The 17,224-nt window shown below is 35.7% G+C and overlaps 1 protein-coding gene across 2 annotated transcripts in view; it reads left to right on the top strand.

Annotated features, from left to right (window-relative positions):
* NDFIP2 (Nedd4 family interacting protein 2) overlaps window positions 1-17,224 on the top strand; it is a 45,554-nt gene that overhangs the window by 19,856 nt on the left and 8,474 nt on the right. Inside the window, exons 3-6 of one of the 2 annotated variants that reach the window (XM_050333914.1) lie at window positions 363-490; window positions 4,285-4,344; window positions 7,372-7,459; window positions 15,655-15,779. In XM_050333914.1, the coding sequence (XP_050189871.1) occupies window positions 363-490; window positions 4,285-4,344; window positions 7,372-7,459; window positions 15,655-15,779 (401 nt within the window). The remainder of the gene's footprint in view (window positions 1-362; window positions 491-4,284; window positions 4,345-7,371; window positions 7,460-15,654; window positions 15,780-17,224) is intronic. The other variant, XM_050333915.1, reaches the window with a different exon arrangement.

Raw genomic sequence — 17,224 nt, forward strand, 5'->3', positions numbered from 1 at the left:
TTAATATTTAAAGGCTTTTTTTTTAGGGTGTTTGTGTGCATGTCTTTTGTATGATTTGATAAAAAACCTTTGTTTGGAATGCCCAGGGATATAACAAAGGTAATATGGTTTTTGTTTATAAATTTTTTGCTACCATCTATGTTAAAGTTTCTGCTTTGGGTAGTAGCTAAAAGTACCCTCAAGCTGCACTACTTTTTATAAAAGTATTTAAAAAATCCCCACCTTATTTGAAATGCAAATGTCATGAATTTCATCCTCTGTAAAAAAAAATACTTCAAGGGTAAATAATTATGTGCATGTAAAAGTTAATATTCTTGACATCTTTTTGGCTTAAAAATACATAACTTCTTTATTTTGAACAGAAACACAGAATGAATTTTATCCTGTACCACCTCCATACAGTGTAGCTACCTCTCTTCCTACGTATGATGAAGCTGAGAAGGCCAAAGCTGCAGCAATGGCAGCTGCTGCAGCAGAAGTTGCCCAACGAGTAAGTGATATAGTTCTTCTTTCTTTCAGTTTTGTGAAACATATTAGGCTAGTTAATTATTTATAACAATTGGACCTATATTATGATCTGTTACTAAAATAACAGTGGGCTGATGACTTAAATATTTTGGATGCTTAGGTTTTGTATAGATAGTGTAAGTTAGTTGTAAAGTACTGTGAAAAACATATAATTACTCTTTTCTGAGATGTAGCTTTTGTCTAAACAACTTCAAAAGCTAAATTTTGCCTTGTTTTAATATTTTATCCAGTAATTTGTCAACTTTTAATTAGGTATCCATTACTAATGTTACTTTGTAGAGTTATTGCTGATATTTAGTGTTTTGGATGGTAAAATATGACCAAAGACCTTTAGAGAGAAAGGGCGAATTCCAACAGTGTGGAAGGGGCAAGACCCCAAATGATGTAGGTCTTTTTTTAAAGGGAATGTCCCTGTTGTTTGTTCCGTGGAAATTTAAATACTGAAGTTCAAAGAAATGCTCCAAGTTTTTAAAACAAACAAAAAACCCATACACAACAAGTTATGGTAAACAGTAAACTAAGTAATAGGCATATATTCAGTGTTTATAGTTTTTAAAGAGTTAACCTTATTTAGAGTAGAATCTTCAAAATAGAAAACTGATATCTGCAATTAGTAATAAGTGTTAGTTTTGTAAGCAAATTTCTTCTTTTCTCTTAAGATTTGAAATGTGGAAATTCTGCTGCTTGGTAGTATTGACCATAATATAACGATACCTAAATAACTCTTCCAGTGCTTTCACTAAAAATCTCCTCCTTGAGATCAAATGTGATTGCGTTTGATATATATTTAAAATCTTACTGGCTACAGAGTGCTTGTGACTGGAAAAAACCCTCTGCTCACCCAGCAGGAGGCTGTTCCTTGACTGCAGCGCAGTACTCAGTGCACAACACTCACTCACTCCAAGGTATGCACTGCTAAAGTTAAAAGTGGATTTGTGTAACATGGTCAGTGAAGGTGTCCCACAAATCTGTTTACTAAATGTGGTAGGGAACCAGGGAGATCTGAATGGCTGCTTGCCAAGTTTCAGTGGTGAGCTGATGGTCTCCAGCTGTAATGTCTTAACTGCTGTGTAGTCTGTCCTTACTGCTCATCACATAAGTAAAATATTTGGTGAAATATTGGTCTGACTGATACCCTCAATCTGAAGTTACAAACTTGGAACATTAACAACCCAAACCCAACTTTTAGAGTACCTGTGGTGCTGCAGACAGGATGTGCAGCTCTCGCAAGATACTCCTTGCTTTTAACTTCATATGTCTAGAATCATATGAAGCACAAATTTCAGACATACAAAGAATCTTCCTTGACAGCTCAGCCTGGAGTTCAGCCAATTTTGAGAATAAAGCTAAGCAAAACAAACAAAAAATGGAAAAAAAAGTTATTTTTTTATCTTGTAATTTTAAGCTTTTTTTTTTTTTTTTAACTTTTGAGAACTCTTTCTTAAAAGTTCAGGTTACTGTGACAGAAACATCTTTTGCCCTGTTTCAGAGAGTCTGCCTGGTTTTGGTCAAACAACAAATTTTTGAAAAGTGAGTTTCCTCAGTTGATGCATAATGGCTTCAGATTTGGTAAATGTGTGGAGATTGTCTTTGCATGACTAAGTTGAGGCTGCTCATAGCTCTGAAGGGGATGGGACTTCAGATATGCTGTTCCCAGAGAGCATTCTGAAGTGTTCTGTGTCACAGTGGGATTACAGAACTAAAAGTAGATACACCTTATGGCTGCTCTTGACTGCTTTTGGTGAAAACATTGGAACTGAGAAATAGCAATTTCTGGTGTGCTCTGAAGTTATTTTATTATTCTTGCCCTTCAGTTAGAAGTGAAGGGGAAAACCACTCGATTCAATTGTCATCAGTGGTAGGTAGAGAGAAGGACAATAGCTGACCCTCTGTAGCTAATGTGTTGTGGGAAGAGAAATTGGTTTCAGTTGAGTAAGGAGGTAACTGGCTAAAAGTGGACACAGGCAGGGATCAGTGAGGATGGATCCAAGTCAAAACAAGAAAGGCAAGGATGAATGGAGACAAGTGGTATGGACAGAGTACAGGGATTTAAATGAGAAATAGAAGGGAAAAGGATAAACTGGAATTGGTGGCGAAAGGGACCAGGTGGGGCTAAAATGTGGTACTGGATAAGGAGCTGAAACTGGTGTGTGAGAAAAGAGGAGTTAGGGAGAGAAAAGAAATCTGGAGTTAAGAGCCTCTAGGCGAGTTGGATATGGTGATGAAGTGAAAAGTAGACTTTTACATAGTCTGCTTTGCTAGAACATACAGTAGAGCTTGACATTCAAGAACTACCATGCTGACACCACAAGAATTTCACTTGCTTATGAAAAATCAGTAAGAACACACAATCATTCCCCCAAACTAGAGGCTGAATAAAAAGTTCTAGTCTTTACTAAGATTAGAACTACTAAGTTAGTATCAGTAGTCTGGTCTACACAGTGTATCTGAAAGTCACATTCTTGCTGACTGCTGAAGAGCTTCTTTTCTGGTTTTTGTTTGTTTGTTTGTTTTTGATTGTTTGTTTTTTAAAGCAAATGCGTGCACACACACAAGCTATATTAAAGAAAGAGTATTAAGGTTGAAAAGTTGGGATTTGGGGAAAAAATAGGAAATGCTGAAGCTGAATTTCAGTTTTGTAGATGATACTAAAATTATGTGCCAGTGCAGCTTTAATGATTGCCATTTTAATTGTCTTACCCTGTGACACTGCCACAAAATCTGTGCCTTATTTAATAACTCTGGACTTACACTGAGATGGACTAAGACTGTAAAATAAAATGGTCTTAATCTGGCAGACGGCTGGAATAAGAAGGAAGGGTCTGGTTACAGTTAGAGGGCCTTGCCGTCTTTAGGGGAAGAATTTAGCTCTGAATACCTGCGGAATAACAGACAAGTGACTTAACTATGGAACAGTAGTGCAGAGTTTGTTTTCTCACTTTCACAAGTGACAGCTGCAGACAGTAGCTGACTTGCATGTTACAGACTTTACAAAATACACACAAATGATATAATGTAGATTTTTCAGTTTTTATGAAATTAGTGCACTTACAAATCTGAACTCTGCAACATTCTGTGCCTCTAGTTTCTTCCTTGTAAACTGAGGATATATTGTTTCTTTACTGCAATAATGCAAACAGTTGGAAGAAGTTAAATGTCCGTATGTTACTTTGAGTGATACATGAAGCTGATAATTTTCATGGTATAGTCCAAAGTGTCCAGTGAAGAAGGTTACAAATTTACTCATTGAGCAAAAGAGAGGAAAATGGCATGAAAGCAATTTAATAAACAGCTTTTATATTTTTCCCCCCAAATCATATAGGGATCTTAAAAAAACCATAATGTGATCATATTAAATACTTCATCATAGGCCCTGCATTCACATCATAGGTAATATATTCATATAATATGAACAATCTAAACATTTACTGAAAGTTTCAGTACTTATTTTTATAGTTCTTTGTGTAGCTTATCTTACAGAAAGAGACTGTGTATAAGCATATATTCCTTCCAAATGCTCCCAAATGTCTCATTGTATCAAAGAAATTGTACCAGCCTTGTGTCATCAGTAGTGATAGCATTAGTTATCCTGTCTTTTCCTTTTCAAATTATCAAGGTCAGTTTTGAAAGGTCAGTTTAAATGGACAAAAATATTGCTAACAGTTAAATGACTTGTTTGTATGTTGCAATGAATGGCTTTTACTTAATGCTTTTCAGTTGCATTTGTCTTATGTTTTTCTGTTTTTACATGCTTAGCACGCCCAGTTTAGGGAATCTAGGAGTCTGTTTGATGAAATATTCCTCAGTCGTCCAGAGGTATGGTATAGTTCTCTCTAGTTTAGACTTCACTATGAATTTTCCTGCTGGCAAACAATTCTGGGATTCATTGTGTCTTTTCCCCCCCACTATTAATTTCTCCATATTGTTTTGTATGTTCAAGGTATCATTTGTGGGGCTTATTAAGTAACTTGACCCTTTTGTAGAAGTTTTTTGCTGTAAACATTGCATTGGGAAGACTTATATCAGTTTAGTGGTTCTTTACTTGATTAAAGGTGGTTTTCTCCCTATATACCATGCTAGATTTCAATTTTAAAGATGTTAAAAGGCATTGAGGAAAAAACAGTCCTCCTCTTTCAGAATACTACAAAGAGGGCTGTAGTTTACAGGAAATAATTGGATTTGACTTCAGTAGATGGTGTGTACCATTTGATTTTCTTTTGCTTAGAGAAATTACTATGTGACATACCATTTATGTCAATAATATAATTTACTGTTTAGATGTTTCTCTGGTCATAGGAGCAACAAGTTTTCTGTTCATACAGATGTCAGCTTATTTAGAAGGCAAGAAATACTGCAGTATGAAGCAGTGTTACATACCATGTTGATTTGTGCGTTGTTACATTCTTCTCATTAAGAAGAAAAAATTATAAATAAAATATGCTATCTCATTGATAAAAAGGCCACTATCTAATAGAAGTATTTTATTAAATTATGTTTAGCTCTAAGCATCAGCAGGGAGGACAGTCATTCTTCATTGCCCATATTCATTCCTCAGTGCATGGTAACAAACAACTATATGTTGAAGAAGGACTAGGGCAGTTGACACCAACTAGATCAAATGAGAGCACTGTGAAAGACAAACAGTATTAGTGAGACTTGAGCAGTGCTCAACTGCTGTTCTCTGTGTGCAGGACTGCTCATGAAACCTTGTAGTCCTAAGTGATGTGCATATAGGCTGAATGTGATTTAAGCACGGGAAAGTATTTAATTTCTGAAATGTTCTGATAATTTTCATATTCCAGTTTTTGGAGACAGTAAGACTCAGTTTAATGCTCCCTTTTGACATGGAGTATGATAAATTACAACTTGTTCACACTTAATACAACAGTGCCTACTTGCAAATGTCTGCTCTTATATTTGCAGGCTGTGTATTGACTTGTGTTTCTCACATGTGTAAACCTTAGAGAAGCCTGTGCATACAGAGCAAACTGCTAAACTTGTTACTGTAGTTGAGCAAAATTTTCTTATTTCTGAGCCAGCTTTTTGCATGGAGTATAATTCACAAATTGTTTTGGAAATGCCTGTATGAAATACAGTAATTGGCAGACAGTTTAGAAAAAAGTCCAAAATTATTATATGGAGTTTTGTAGACACTGGGAAATTAGAATTGAAAATATTTTTTGTTTTCCTGACTTGAAAAAAGGAAATTTTGTGGCATGCATTTCAGAGATAAACACATTCAAATGCAGCTCTTTGTTTAATACCTTTTCAGCCCATCCTCCCTTTCCCTTCCCCCCCATCAGTTTTGTAGCTGCAGCAAAGTTGAGCTAAATAAACTAAAGCTTTCATAGTCACTTATGATGACCATTTAGGGACATCTGAAATTATGTAGAGATGAACTATAGTCCCTTAAGATTGTTGTTGAGCTAGCTTTTTGTGCTTCCCTTGGAATTGTCTAGGGGAATAGCAGTGTTATTAAATTAAGTTACCTGATGCAGTGTCTTCGTTAATTAATCTGAAATACAGAGCACAGGTGGAATTTCACAGCCATGTTACTGAGGGTAAAACTGACTGCCTTGAGTTGTTACAGGTTGTTGTAGCACGTTTTTAACTTAATCTTTATACCCTGGTAAATCATTTTGCACTGTTGACAAAGGGGAACATGTGGATCACATGGCAGAGCTTTAGATCACTGTGATTGTTTCATGCCCTAAATTTTAGTCATGAATGTTATTTCAGTAGTAAGTGCTTCCGGATGAAATTGACAAGTAAATGTCACTTGAATTGATCTCCCTTGATTTCATTTTTATTTTGTAGGTAGTTTCTTGTCTCAGTTCTTATAAATTATGTTAATTTGAGCAAAAAAATAGGAAAAGAATGTTACTCATGCTTCTATTTAGACCATATTACTGCTGCTACTGACAGCATTAATGAACTTGTGTCATCCTGCATTGTTTTGATGTTACTCATTTAAGTATAAAAACGGTGTTTAATTTGCCTTAGTTTTCATCAGACTCTCTTTAGTAGGTGCTGTCGTCATGAAAACTTTTACATTTGTCAGTCTACAGTTGGAGCAATGTTTTACCTGTGCATAGAACTGACATGTATAATATCTGCCAAGTTCTGTTGAAAATCGAGTCCTGAGAAACAACACCAATTCTTACTTTCAGTATTTTACGGCCCAGTATTTTGACACAACCGGAGAAATCTTTGGATCATTTTGACTGACATCTCTGTTCTCTTTTGCTTGACTTAAGTACTGTGCTGTTTGAGTTTGGAAGACTTTTGGACACCTCTAATGTGCTTGCGCCCTCTAGTGACCCTGGAGGCTTTCCATGCGTTGCTTGTGTTTTTGTGTGGGCTATAAAATTGATTAGTGCAGTGCTGTTGTATGAGCAATTTATTTCTAAAACTTTTATTCTTTATTTAGGGAAGTATTAGAAGACGCTTACGGCAGGAAAAATGTAGAGCATATTATGTGATAACTTTTCAAAAAAATATTTAATAGCTTGGCTACATATCAAGACAGTTACAGTTAAAAAAAATATTTATGTTGGTTTTGATCATCAAAGTACTAATCTGAAATAGCTTTTAGCTTCACTTAGGATGAATAGGCGATATGTACATATCTTCTACAGAAACTTTAACAGACAATTTGGACTATGTCAATATAATCAACAAATAGAACTTGTTTTATAAATTATTTTTCTTTTAAACTTCCTTGTTGTGGACATGTTACAGAAATGTCAGTTTTCTTCTAGCTTTAGAAACATGATTAATACTTTATCCTATAGATAGTTATTCTAAACTTTTCACTAAATTATCACTAACCTGTAAATCCAGGAAGAAGAGTATCCACCACGCGATGATTTCAGTGATGCAGATCAGCTTAGAGTGGGCAATGATGGCATCTTCATGTTGGCATTTTTCAGTAAGTTATCTTGTATCCCAGACCTACTGAGGTATATCTTAATTGTACCTTTCTTCTGTGGAATATAAAAGAGAGCTGTGATAAATTGCATTAATGTACTGTAATGAACAGATTTTTCTACCTGTACACCTGAACACTTCCTGTTCCAGATACAGCAAATATTTTTCCTTTTTTTTTTTTTTTGTGACATCTGTCACAGATAAGGGGACAAAGAAAAATCATAATAAATGCTTGGAAGCCTAGCAAGGCTGCATTGTTACCTATGAATTGTGAAATTTTGTTATCTTTTAGTTGGACCACTAACTTGAATTAAAGGCTAGATCACAGAACTCTGGCAATTGATTTTTAACTAGAAAAAAATTGAGAGAGTGATGATGTGCTATATAAAAGTTGCTGATGTTAGCATAGTGAGTTAAATAACCATCCATCCATATGGTGGATTTTTGTAAGAAATCCAACCATACTCATTTTCAGGTTGAACTAACCATTAGCATATAAAAATGCACTGTCTTCATGTAACCTGATTGCAACCAGCCCTACTGTAGCACTTCATCTCATAATATGTGTGCACACTGTGCATGTCTTGTAACTTATGTGATGCATTAAGCAAAGTTAGATTTAGCAACTAGAAGTTATTTCTAGAAAAAAGCTACATCTGTTTTGCCTAATTCCTTATTTCTTTCTGATTTATAAGGATATTTTCCCTTTCTGAAATAAATGTACTTGGCACCCTGGATGGTATCTTGGTCTTGAGGATCTATATGTTCCTTTTTAGAATTCATCAGGATGAAAACCGTTTGATTATCCAGTGAAACCTCCTTTATGTCTTTCAACCCATGTCATGTTAACTCTTTTTTCTGTAATGTTTTTTGCCATCTCTCTATTTAGCTGTTACAGGTGCAGGTTACAAAGCTTTCACAGAAGTTTTTTTTTTCATGTTTGGCATATGATGTACTGGGACAATGTGGTGTTTGCATCTTGGGATAAAAATGTGTCTGCCTCACATAGCAAATCTATAAATACATTTATAGGGTAACAAAGTGGGTTTTGTAGTGTGACCTCCTTCTGTAGTTGGACCACAGAAAGAGTATATAATCTTGGGGCAAAGGGAGGTATGACTTCATTTTTATTTTCCCTTTATTTCCCTCCCACTCTGCTTTCCTATGTGCTATTACTTTTTGTATTTAACCTATTTAGGTTCTGTATTGTGTGAACTTGTTCTTGCTTTTAAATCCTGGTTCAGTCCCTCATTAGCACTGCAGTTGGAAGTCAAGGAGATTGTTGGCTTTAATGTGTCTTAGGTCCTTAAAGTCACGTTTGTCCAAATCTACGTGTCCAGAACCTTGTGTCTACCTTCAAGAACGCAGATGTTTACATGGATAAACTGCAAACTTTCTCCTCAAATAACTGTTTAGTTGAGTCTGACTGCACAGAACACTAATTTTACACTTTGACAAAAATACTCTGTAGATCATACTTTTTCTTGATTATTCTGAGACTGGTACTACAAATTTCACTTGGCCATGAAGGAAATGCATAAAATGAGTGCTTGCACATTGTAAGGTTTTTATGCAAATGTATGCTTAATTGGGATCTGTTACAGATACTGGTTACATATAGAAATTGATAGAGTTTGCTTGTTGTCTGTTCTCATAGTATGAAGAGTTCACGAAAAACTCACGGCAGTTAGACCTGTAGTACTGATTTTCAGTAGTTTTTCTTAGGGAAGTCGGAGAACTAGATGAAAAATGAACTCAACATAATGAGGGTATACTGTAAATAGCAGGTGGTGTATTCGTGTCCTTCTGATAAGGAGATAAAAGTCTCCATAATGTTGATGGAGGTAGATTTAAGAGAGCAGGAATTAAAATGAAAATTTCAGTAAAGCTATCTTTTGGGTTTTTTCAGGGTGGGGTATGTTTAAATTCTGTGAGTAGGGGTGGCAGATCACAGGGAGCCTCGAAGAAGCTCCCTTGCTTAGTTAAAATGTAGGAGAACTTGATCAGGAATTGTTCTCTAGTGAGAGGAGCATGAACAAAGGGCTTGTTCCAGATGCGCACTCCCACCTCCCCTCCTGACTGTCAAGTACAGCGTTGGTGGGAAAGATCTTGGGGATTGGGAGGAGGGTGAAATGCCTTCAAGTATAACAGTAAGTTTTTTAATTTCATGTTATTCAAGTGAAGTATAGTAAGATAAACTTCTTAATGAACTTACCTGCATATTGCAATCACTTACTGATATGTAGCCACCATCTAGCTGCCCAAGTTGCATAAAATTGCTGTCTAGAGGCCATCTAGTGGCCAGGTCTGTTTGGGGTTTTTTTGTTTGTTTTAGGAGCTAGTGCGTGCGAGTTAAAGACCTATTTCCCATCTAAGTTATAAAGTACTGTTCTGTATAGCATAACTAAACAGAATGAGACAGTATTGTCTAAAGAATAAAAGTCCTTTGTGTGAACAGGTAGGATTTTTTGGCTTGATTCAGAAACTTGGTGTGAAAACAACCCATTTTATTTCTAATATGTGGTAAAATCATGTTGTGATTAATTATTCATTGGTGTTACTCTGAACTCTTTGGTTACGTTGGTGAGCTGAGAATCTGCTCTCTAATGGTCAGGACTGGTGTCTGTCAGTTTCTCATTTTGAAGTAAATGAATATATTAGTTAATATATTCATTTTGCTATGAATGCAAAATGCAAAAAAAATTTGCTATCAGACTGCTTCATATATTTTTTTATATTATGTATTATTAAGTGGGCTGTGCCTTATAGAGCATAGGAGAAACTTTCCAGAATGCCAGAGGAAGTTACTAATAGGTGAGTTTCTCAGAGTAATTTTTTTTTGTATGCACAACAAAAGAGAAGAATTTCTGAGCTCTTTCTTTCCATTTTGAACACAGATGTAATTGTGATAGTGCAAGTATCTGTCATGACCAAAGCATTTGATTTCATGCTTAATCTACCTATAGTGGAAGTCTTTTGAATTATGTCTGATAGGCTCATCCTGGTACATTATCTGAAGGAGCTCCTTTTGGATATTAATAAGAGGCTTATACGGTTGTCCTTTGTATTTAAGGAATGGTTTAGAAATATCAACCAGCCTTTTTCCTTTGGACCTGAAGAAGAATTGCAGAGCTCATCTGGATTCTTTGAAACCATGTAAGGGAGTTTTGAGTTGTCCCTGCAGTGTAGGAAAAATGAATATTAATTTGAACTCCACAGATGGGTTAATAAAGGAGAAAGAAATGGAGAAAAGTGGTCAGTCAGGCAACTGAAGTTTAAGTTCTCATACAGAGATCTGATTTCTTCTTTTTGACCATCTGGGCAATTTAAGCACTGTATACAACTCACACCAATAAAATAATCTTAGGTGGGGAAATGTAAATGTGCATGTTGTCCTAGATGCTATATTGGAACAGATAATAATCATACCGAAACTTTGTAAACTAATGTTCATATAGTTTTCAAAGCTATTAGATGCCTCAAACAGTCAATAAACTGCACACTGTTAGGATACCTGCTCTGAGGCTTTCAAGTGGGCCCAGGCTGGAAGGCAGACTTATTGCACAAGCTCAGGGTGAACACAACCTCCTGGTGCATGCTTCCTGAGGAGCAGGAATTGTGGTTAGATTTTCTGTGGGAGTATTCCTCTGTGTGGATTTAGGAAACCTGAATTCTGTATGTCTGTGTCACAAATGTCATGGAGGTTTCCCTTAGTCATGCAAGAGAAACTGAGGGGAAGTCACCTGACTAAAATTTTAGATGTTGGAAAGAGATAAAGCAGCTGTTCTGTGAGTGCTTATTTCTTTCTGATTATTAGGGGAGCCTGGCTGACCTTCATACACAATCACCTAACTTCTTTCTTACTGTAGAAAGAATTTGACTTACATAGTTTCTCTGTACTCACTGGATATAATACAAAATAACTGGAATGAAGAAGCTTCTAGTTGGGCATTAAGACAAACTTACCAATAAGGGTAATAAAACAGTAGGAGTACATTTACTAGGAAAGTTTCTGAACATTAATCGTCTGTTGATCTGTGGAAGCTGATAGCCAATACTTCTAGTGAGCATCATCAATATGTAGGTGAGCCGTCAGGAAGAATCAAAAACATATTACAGTTTAAGAATGGAATAAATTCTGTGCAGAAATGGGAAGAATAATTTCTAGTGGTGAATGAAGATCTGGAGAGTATTATATATTGTTGCAGTATGTAAGTCTAGGCCAGGTATGAAGCATTAAGCTCTTTGGTGTTTGCTGTATATTAAAACAGTAAGCAATTGGACAAATTGTGGAATAAAGAATATAACTGAGCATGGTTGCTTTTTGTATATATAGTTGCCATTATAGTCTTATCACAGGTTGAACCATGGTTAAAATTTGGAACCAGCATTAAGTCTTCAACTAGTTTTACTGGCTTCTTTTCATTATGCTGAATACAAAACTTAAGGTAGGTGATAATTGCATAGCTATGAAAAGCTGAATAAAAAAGGTCAGTAAGTGAAGTGCAAGAACAACTGGGGGAAAAGCAGATTTGTAGTATGCTTGACATCATTTCATCTCCTGATAAATTTCAATATGTATAACTCAAAATTCTTGTGCTCTATGTTTTGGCTGAAAACCTTAAGGGGAAATAGAGCATAAATGTGGGTGCTGCGTTGGATATCAGGAAGACTTTTTATTGGAAAAAACCCTTAGTCCAACTCTCCTCCCAAAAAATCAACTTAACTGTGCTTCATCATGAGTTCTGTGTTCACAAGCAAATAACACTATTGTTTATATTCTTTTTATGTGAATTATATTAATATAGAGTTACTCTCTCCTCTCCATGTCACTTCAGGAGTGACATTCAAAAATCATACTTTTATCAAGTCCCACTTGATAAAAGTGATACTATGGTGCTAGAGTATCAAAGGAAGATACTGAAATCATGATACCAGTGCAGTCAACCTGAGTTTCATCTAAATGTCTGAAATTTATTCATGGAAAGTCAACAGTAGTTCAAAGTTGGGCTGAAGTAGGAATGTAATCATTTTTGGGATAAGAAACTGTTCTTGTTGCAGAGTGGTGTGTTTCGCAGTGGGTGTCTTGAAGATGCATGCAGTACCTGGCTGCATGAAGACAATGGGCAAATAGATGTTAAAAATGCTTTTTAGTTAAAACCATGATGTGATTGTAGCAGCTCATTAGACTTTCTATCTCAGTGTTAGAAATGGTTTTCATTATGGTAGCATGTGTTAGTGTCACAGGAGGTATATTGTCTGTGTGGGAATGTCATGGGAGCTGAAGTGATATGAAAGATGAGGTCATCTCTTTAACAGCTGAGCAGTGTCATTTACATTTCACACAGTGAGTGGTTGGGGACAAATAGTGGAGGATACATTTGTTACAGCTGTACAACTTTGTTCTTCCTAGTAGATAGAGAAAGAAGTTGGTAATTCTAGAGAAATTAGTAGATAGTTCCTTTTACTAGTCACTCTCCTCACCAGTCTGTTTTCTCCCTCAGCTTGGTAAGGGGAACTTGTGCTGTAGCTTTTCTACAGCAACATAGGGGTGAAAATTATAAACAACTTTTGCTGCAGGAATTAATAATTAGTTGAGACAGGAATTAACTGTAGTAACTCTTACCAGGTACAGTGTAAGTGGTAAAGCTCAGAGAGCTTGCATGACTGGCAGCAGATACACATGGATACACATAATGGAAAAAGATGTACACATAGGCAAATGAGGTTAATCTTGATGTAGAGAAAAGCAATTGGAAGGAATTTCAGTCTGCTCAGAAGCAAGAGATGCATTTCTGAATGCAAATAGGATCTTTTGCAACCAGAATGAGACAAGGAAGATGATTTTTGAAGTAGCAACAGGATATGGAATGTGAGAGAGAAGTAATGGGAAAGACTGGAAACATGTAGACATTCTTTTTGCCCATCTTAAGTTTGTTGCAACAGCAAGGCAGTATTGGGAGAATCTCCCTAATACCTTGTCTGAGTTTTATAGACGTGGAAGTAACACATATCTTATGCTGCTGAAGACAGGGAATTTTGATTAGGTCCTTACTGTACAGATTTTCTAGAAGATGGTTACAAATAAGAACTTCTCTGTATGCCTCAGTTTTATTGGGATGTGTGAACTTCCATAGCCTACAACTTTTGTATAGTTTGTCTTGTCTGCTTATGTTGGCTGTTTATATAAATTGATGGAACAGCACACTGATTAAAGGAGAAAAAAACTTACTCTGAACAACATTGGAACAGGCTGATGCCTCTTCTTTCAAGAGCTGGACAAATAACTCAGTGTTAAATAGCCATTAAATACTTATCCAGTGGCTGTAGATTCTCTTTTGAATATTCCTTTAGCTTAAGTTGAAAGGAAGATAAAAATGTCGTTGTGTTTGACTCTGATTGTAAGAACTAATTTTCTCCCCTCATATATTTATGACTGGGAAATCTCCAATTTTTATAAGGCATGTACAAATGAGTTCAGGTACTACAGTTTTTCTTAATATGTAACTATTAAAATTGTACATATTCTGGGAATTTCTTTAGTCTGCATAGTCCACTGGATCTTCTGTCCTTTTTAACACAGATGTCTTTGGAACCATAATCGCAGTCAGCCTTTGTAGCTTGAGTAGTGAGGAGAAAGAGCAGTGAGCTCTTACGCTGAGACAAGAACAGAGGATGCACTGAATAACATTTCCAGAGCTTGCTTAAAATAGGGAAATCCTTTTTTAAAACAGCATAACCAGGCTTTCTCAAATATAAGTACTTTATCTGTGTTTGGAAAGATAGGTGGATGTTAGGGTCACAATCAAAGCAGGATGTTTTCCCACTTATACTACATGACTATGTTGATGTGAAGTCTTCTAAAACTTCTCTTGGAACCTCAGTCTCTTTATAGTTCATGGAATTCCACTGCAGTTTTACAGACTAATTCTGCATTTGTGGACAAATCATGCCATCTTCACATGGATTTTTGGAGGAGTTGTAACAAGATTTTAAATTATAAAAATAATGGTTGTTTGTAGATAATGCTTCAAAATTTACTTTAAGAAAACTATTGAGCAGTTTTCTGTTCCTAGTGTTCTGCATTCAGATTTTAACTGAAAAGACAAACTTTTTTTCCTGTAGTGATTTACTGTCTGAATTTTATGTGGCTACGTTTGGGGATTTAAAATATTAAGGAGTTGTGTGAAGGGGTTTTGTTCCCCTTTGCTCCTCTTCTATTCATGACTTCCTCTTCTGTGATTTTTGTGTTTACCGTGGAGTTCCCTAAGATTTTCAATTTTCCAGTGTCTTGTTCTCTCTAGAACTCTCCTGAGTTGTCTTCTTACAACAGCTCCTGCAGCTCTTCTGTTTGGTGGATTTCTTTTCAGATGCCCTCACTGACTCCCAGAGCTGGGACATTACCCTAATTGTGAATTCCCACACCCTGATGTAATATGTGCAAACTGAAGTCAATACAGATGATGTTGGTTGCCAAGTACATATGCAGATATGAAACTTTAAGTTACTAAACTGCTGGGAGTTGTGTAAAATTGTTAATTGGAACCATAGTGGTAGTTTTGCCCAATATCCTCTTTGTTCCTTGATTTCTTGAGCTTCTGTGTGAAACTTCCAAGGCTTCTTTTATCTTATGCTTGAATATAGATTTAAATGAGAAGACAGTCACCTATGAAACATCAGCTTCTCACCTTATCTTCATTTCTACACTATGTTTACAGTGCAAGAGTGAATACTTTTATACTGTTCGATCCAAACTGGATAAAGCTGAATATGCAACCTTGGTACATGCACATATGTGTGCATGTAACTGTATTTTTGGTTATAAAAATGTAGTGAGAGTTTCTTTCTTTGTTTTAATCCAAATCTTGTATGTTGTAGTTCTTTGTTTGAATTTGCCCTTCATGTCTACTGTAATCTGGTTAGGTGTCTATTGCAATGTAATGCTTTATTTTATGTTGGCATTTCCTCTTGTGTAAAGTAGTAGGTTCCAACCTGTTTACCATTTGCTTTGTCATTAAGTGACTATACCATGGGGAATGTCTGGGTTCAAAGTCAATCTCTGAAAGCCTGAATTACCGGAAGGGAATTAACTGACTGTGTAAGCATGTCCTTAGTAGTTTAAAAGTGAAATTACTGTTAAGTCTGTTTGCTTAGCTATACAGATTAACACAAGCTACTGTTTCTTTTATTTTATAGTGGCGTTTATTTTCAACTGGATTGGATTTTGTTTATCCTTCTGTATAACAAATACCATAGCTGGAAGGTATGGTGCAATCTGTGGATTTGGTCTCTCCCTGATCAAATGGATTCTCATTGTACGGGTACGTTTCTTGATTCGCAGCGTACAGACTCTGTTTGCAGAACAAACCCATAACAATTCATTCAAGGCTATATGATTAGGGAATTAAAAACCAGTATAATAAATTCTCGTGCTTAACAGAGAGCCCAGAATTTTCCTAACTTTGTCTTCAGAGAGAATTTACTTGCTATATAATATATGCTTACTAAAGATGAAACTTAATCTATTTTTACCTGACATAGCATTTGATGTTCACATTTCCACTAAAATAAATGCAGAATGACTCATGCTTTGCACAAATATTTAAAAGTCTACAGAGGAAGTGGAGCAAGTACCTAAAATATCACTGGTATTATAGTGTTCTGTGTGAAAGATTTATAAATGTCTTGGCCTGTTGGGAAGGAATATCAAAAAACATTTCTTCCTTATATTTGGTGCTTCTATTCCTTGTAAGATACCCATCAAATCAAGTCAAAATTAAATATGAAGTTATTCACATTGTTACCATCCTACATGTTTGGTTTCTTGATATTTTCATGGCAAGACTAGATACTTTTCTGAAAGGTATATTAGCCAAATGGAAGTTACGTAGCTGACTAAGTGGATGCTAGGTGAAATGTAATAATTCTTTCTGAGCTTGAATTCTGCATATCTGAGACACAATGTTTAAAATCTCATCCTTTTGATGAAGAAAGAGATCTTGGATAACTTAGTTATATGTTCTGCCAGTGATGATTTTTTTTTTAATTTTTTTTTTTTTTAATTTTTTTGCCTTTGTGTGTGTTAGTAACTTAACTTGATTTAATACATAGTAAATAGTAAAAGATAGTAGAGAGATTGCGTGGTCCTTCCTGGACATATACTGCATCCTTCTTTGAGCTTTTTTTTTTTTTAAATTTCCTTTTTGCTTCTTTGGAACAGGGGAATGCTACTGGACCAGATGTAATTCTGGTGTCTTTGTTGGAATCAGGTGTTGAGATGGAATATATCTTAATGGAAAGAGAAGACATGAATTTTTCAACTGTGCATGGGGATATTTTCAGCTTACCTGAAGCATACTAATCAGGGGGCAGAACTTACCCATTGTGTCAGTTTTATTATTCCTCTCTGCTTGAAAATGTGCTCATAACAAACACAAAAATTAATATATGCTAAACTTCCTAAAGAATTCTAGACTATAATTAAAGAATTGTATGTAATTTGATACTAATTCAAAAATATTAGAGCCGATTCCAAGACCTCAGGAGTGAGGTTTTTTTCTTAGTGAGGATTACCATGTTCCTGTGTTGTCTCCCTTCCTGGAGACAATAGCAGAAAACTCATGAGGTGTGTGTCAACAGTCATTTTAATGGTGACACACAAGCAAGCCTACGTACACAAAGTTGTTTTGATCCTTTGTTTCAAACTCCTCCAAAGGCTTGTATTGCCCTTTCTTACTCCGGTTCAGTAGTACAAAACGTTATCGTG

The sequence above is a fragment of the Myiozetetes cayanensis genome, unplaced genomic scaffold, assembly GCF_022539395.1.
Source record: "Myiozetetes cayanensis isolate MyiCay16 unplaced genomic scaffold, myiCay2020 scf5-8, whole genome shotgun sequence".
NCBI classification, from domain to species: domain Eukaryota; kingdom Metazoa; phylum Chordata; class Aves; order Passeriformes; family Tyrannidae; genus Myiozetetes; species Myiozetetes cayanensis.